The sequence below is a fragment of the Lipotes vexillifer genome, unplaced genomic scaffold (genome assembly GCF_000442215.2).
Source record: "Lipotes vexillifer unplaced genomic scaffold, Lipotes_vexillifer_v1.1 scaffold818, whole genome shotgun sequence".
NCBI classification, from domain to species: Eukaryota; Metazoa; Chordata; class Mammalia; order Artiodactyla; family Lipotidae; genus Lipotes; species Lipotes vexillifer.
In genome coordinates this window covers 1,706,726-1,710,631 of record NW_006771890.1, presented here as the reverse complement: position 1 = coordinate 1,710,631, position 3,906 = coordinate 1,706,726, and the positions used below count along the sequence as shown (strand labels likewise).

Below are 3,906 nucleotides of genomic sequence, written 5' to 3'. Positions count from 1 at the left end.
GGAAAGAGTTTCATTGTTAACAGTGGGAGTCAGATGCTTCACTGAGACAGTGACTTTAAGCAAAGACCTGGAGGAGGTGAGGAGAGAACCACGTAGTAACTGAGGTGCTTGCAGCAGAAGAAACCACAGGTGCAGAGGCCCTGAGCTGGGATCTCACCTTCCTGGAATACTGGGTTAATGATATCAATTCTATATATAATATATTTCTAGTTTCTGTTCTCATCAACCTTCATCTGCAAAGGCCTCTCTGCCTATATTTCATAGGACCTATCAATGAGACCCTGAAGGCAAGATCTTTTTGATTGCTTCCTCTCTGAATTCCTAGGCCACCAAGGAAATGATTGTTCTCTAACCCTCTCACCTCTGATTTTGATCCTCCTGACAAAATCACACCTACTGTTTGATTGATAATGCTGACAATAATGACATAAGCTCTAATTTATTGAACAAGTACTGTGTACTACATATATATAAAGATAAAGTGTCAAGGAGATTCAGAAGAGAAACGATTTCAGCAGGTAGAACTACAGCCCATACCTTTAACCTCAGTAGCAACTCCTTACATTTTGAGCAAAATCAGCCTGTTCGCCACCTTGGTAATACCTGCCATTGTCAAAGCAGGTTGAAAATTCCTATATTCTTTGGGATAGAATTCTTTAAGGGACAACCTTCAGAAGCGGCCACCATCCCCAAGAAACTCCTGCCCTCTTTAAAAACAGAGCAGAATGGTAATCAAGCCATGGCCTTTATGGATGACAAGCCCCTCTACTAGTTACCCCAGGGGAAGCAGTTTTCTCAGGCTCTGTCACTCAGCAAAGCAGGCAGGATTGGAAGCCCTCTTATTTACAGAGGACCAACAGAGAGAGGAAGATCTGACCTCATTTGTGTGGATAACCAGACCCTCTTCCCCTTGCCTAGGATTCAAGCTAATTTCTTGCAGGATGGTTGCAGCTGGCTCTGAAATTCTCTCTGTGTGAGCTCTTAGCCTAACAGAAGATGATAGTGACTAAAGAAATGAAGAAGTGATCCAAAAAACAAAGCAAAACAACTCTGTCTGTGTGTGTGTGTGTGTGTGTGTGTGTGTGTGTGTGTGTGTGTGTGAGGGAGAGAGAGAAGATGGAGGGTCAGGTCCATTGACTAAGGGAATGAACAAAAGAGAGGCAAATAATGCATTAACAATCTCTCCTTTTACTGTTCTGACCATGAGCTATTTCCTCATCTTGACCTCAGATGGCTTAGATGTGAATTTTCTGTCTTCACGAGCAGTGACATCCACAGAGCCACACATGGCTCATGGAGCCAGAAAATTTAAGAAGTTAAAAAAAAAAAAAATGATCCCTGAGAATACATCCTGTTGAATATCTTGCCCAAATCACAAAGTTGCCTGTTTTTTCTTGCCTGTCTCTAGGAAGAGGGAGCACATGACTGATTATCTCTGCAGTGGGCATACTCTGGTTTCTGCCCCAGTCAAGATGACCTCTTCACTCTCTTTCCTGTTCCTTAAGATCTCACAATCAGTTGGGAGACAAAACCCAAAACCCATGAAACAATGCAGGGACACTCAGGAGTAGACCAGAAGGCCATCTATGAAACCTGGCATCTCAGGGACTTCCAATCTCCTTTTTCATTTTCACTGCATCATCGGAATGAGCCACAAGGCGGTCTAGCTTCTGGAAGTTCACCAAATTCATTTGTAACCAGCTCTAACCCATTAAAACCCAGCTTGTAACTGACCTTCCCACTCTTGGCCACACTCCCTGAGGATACCCACAAAGAGCACTGGGCTGGTCCAACTCCTTCTCTGTCAAGATGCAAAACAGAACACCTAGGTTGGGCAAGTGACTTACTCAAGGCCACTCTGGGAGTGAAGCCTTTCAGAGGCCAGACCCACTCCTCCCTGTGAGCTGGTGATACTGGGAAAGATAACTTCTCTGAGCTACTAGGTTGTTGGGAGATGAAAAGGACAGCATGGGGGTGAGAGCAGTTTTAAAGTTTAAAGGGCTGTAACAACTGCTACCATTTACTGGGAGTTTCCAGTGCACTGGTGCTTTATGAAGACAAGAACAGGGACGTCCCTGGCAGTCCAGTGGTTAAGACTCCACACTTCCACTGCAGGGGGTGCAGGTTTCTGACTTACTAAATCATTTGAATGATCATATTTCCCTTGGACCCAGGCTGCCTTTAAACACAAGTGAAATTTGTGGCTCAACTATGTAGAAGACTAAGGCTCACACACCTCTCTTTTCTTTTTCTTTTCCTGGGCTTGAGTTGTTATACTAATTTGTATTTTTCTTGCTACTAATTTTTATGTATGAGAAGAATACAGCTGGTGGATGGATGATTCTTATGAGTTGCCTCAACAACTTTGTGGATGAAAGCAGAACATAAATAAATGAAATCATGGAAGGCCATCACTAGTTGGGAGTCCCACCATTCTGAACCAGTCTTGGAGAGCAAGGTAACAGCAGGTGGGTAAATGGTTGAGTCACATGTCCAGGGATTGGAATAAGGGTTGGATAGATGCGCAAATTCTTCAGCTAACCCAATAGCTGGCTTCAGGGCTTTCTTCCCACACAAAAGAATAAGATGGATGAAGGCAGCATCTTACCTTCTTCAATGGTTACATTCCCTCGGAAGAAATATTTCCCATGGCCTCTAGAGAGCGCCACACCTAAACTGTGCAGAGAAACAAAGCAGACCTTGAAATCCATGACACTGACTGGAATAGACTTGCAGGTGAACTTTATTTTCCGTTTTCACATTTCCATTTCATGTTCTGTAAACAATGTTTTTCAAGTTTACTTTCAAAACCCCACTGATTATAGTTGGTGTTGGTATTTCTTAGATTCAATCAGCCGCTTCAGTGTAATTTCTGATTGGAAGTGCAACAGCAATGGGTGGCTCCTGCATGTGTTTAAAGAGGTGTGGCAACTCCTACAAGCCCTTCTTTTGGATGCTCTTGCAAGTGCTACGTGTCCTGCTCTTCACTACCACCTTATGCACCCCTGCCCTACATTCAGCCACACATGGCTCTTTCCAGACTGTAGAGTTTGGGACGAGGGAAAATTAACCCCTTCTCAATGGCAAAAATGAACACTTCCACTGCCACTTGAACGTAGCCACATGACTGTATCGTGGGCTTCTCTGCTCAACCTTCTTCCTTGTCTGATAGATTTTTCACACTCTCACACTCTCAAAAGTCTTGATTTAAGCTCCTTCCTTCATTGCCTAAAGTCAGAGAGTATGTTTTGATAACACAGTCTCTCCATTTGGTAGACCCACTTAGCAGTCATGTGTTCCATCAACTGCTCTGGCTCCAAATGGAATCCACCCATGATCCCTGGCCGTATACAACAACAATGCCACATTTTTTTTTTTTAAAGATTAATCTATAGTTAGTAAATTCTTTCTCTCTTTAGCTCTGCAAGGCACCAGTTCAGGAACACAAAGAAGCCCTACCAAAATAACTTTTTACAAAAAGTGTTATCACACTAATAGCAGGAAACTTTAGAATGCCACATACACTTCTGAAAGCAGGCAAGGGGGCAAATGCACTTTTCAGGATTGTTACAAAGAGAAATAACAGGATTCAAAGGCAGACAAGCACAGAACAGTTCAGAGAAATTAAAACGGAAGCACAACATGTAGGGATGAATATGCTACCTCCAAGTGTGAAGGATCATGGAAATAAAAGGCAGCAAGTTAGATGGTTAAGGACCCTGGTAACCCTCTGAATTTATCTATCTACCCTTAGTTAGAACCCCAGAAGCTTATTTGCTTGATAATGAGATGCAAAGCCATGACAAATTGAGTGAGTTCTCCTAGGTGAGCCTGAACCATCTTCCCCCTTCTGGAAAACAAAAGCAAAAGCAGCCTGGGAAAAGCCCCTTCCTCACTCTTTCCGGC

At 43.3% G+C, this 3,906-nt stretch overlaps 1 protein-coding gene across 1 annotated transcript in view; it reads right to left on the bottom strand.

The window, feature by feature from the left end:
- The window catches only part of CACNA2D3 (calcium voltage-gated channel auxiliary subunit alpha2delta 3), a gene marked incomplete at its 3' end in the record, with an annotated part of 652,765 nt that overhangs the window by 10,589 nt on the left and 638,270 nt on the right, over window positions 1–3,906 (bottom strand). Inside the window, exon 21 of the mRNA XM_007447233.1 lies at window positions 2,609–2,676. Within this exon, the coding sequence (XP_007447295.1) occupies window positions 2,609–2,676 (68 nt within the window). The remainder of the gene's footprint in view (window positions 1–2,608; window positions 2,677–3,906) is intronic.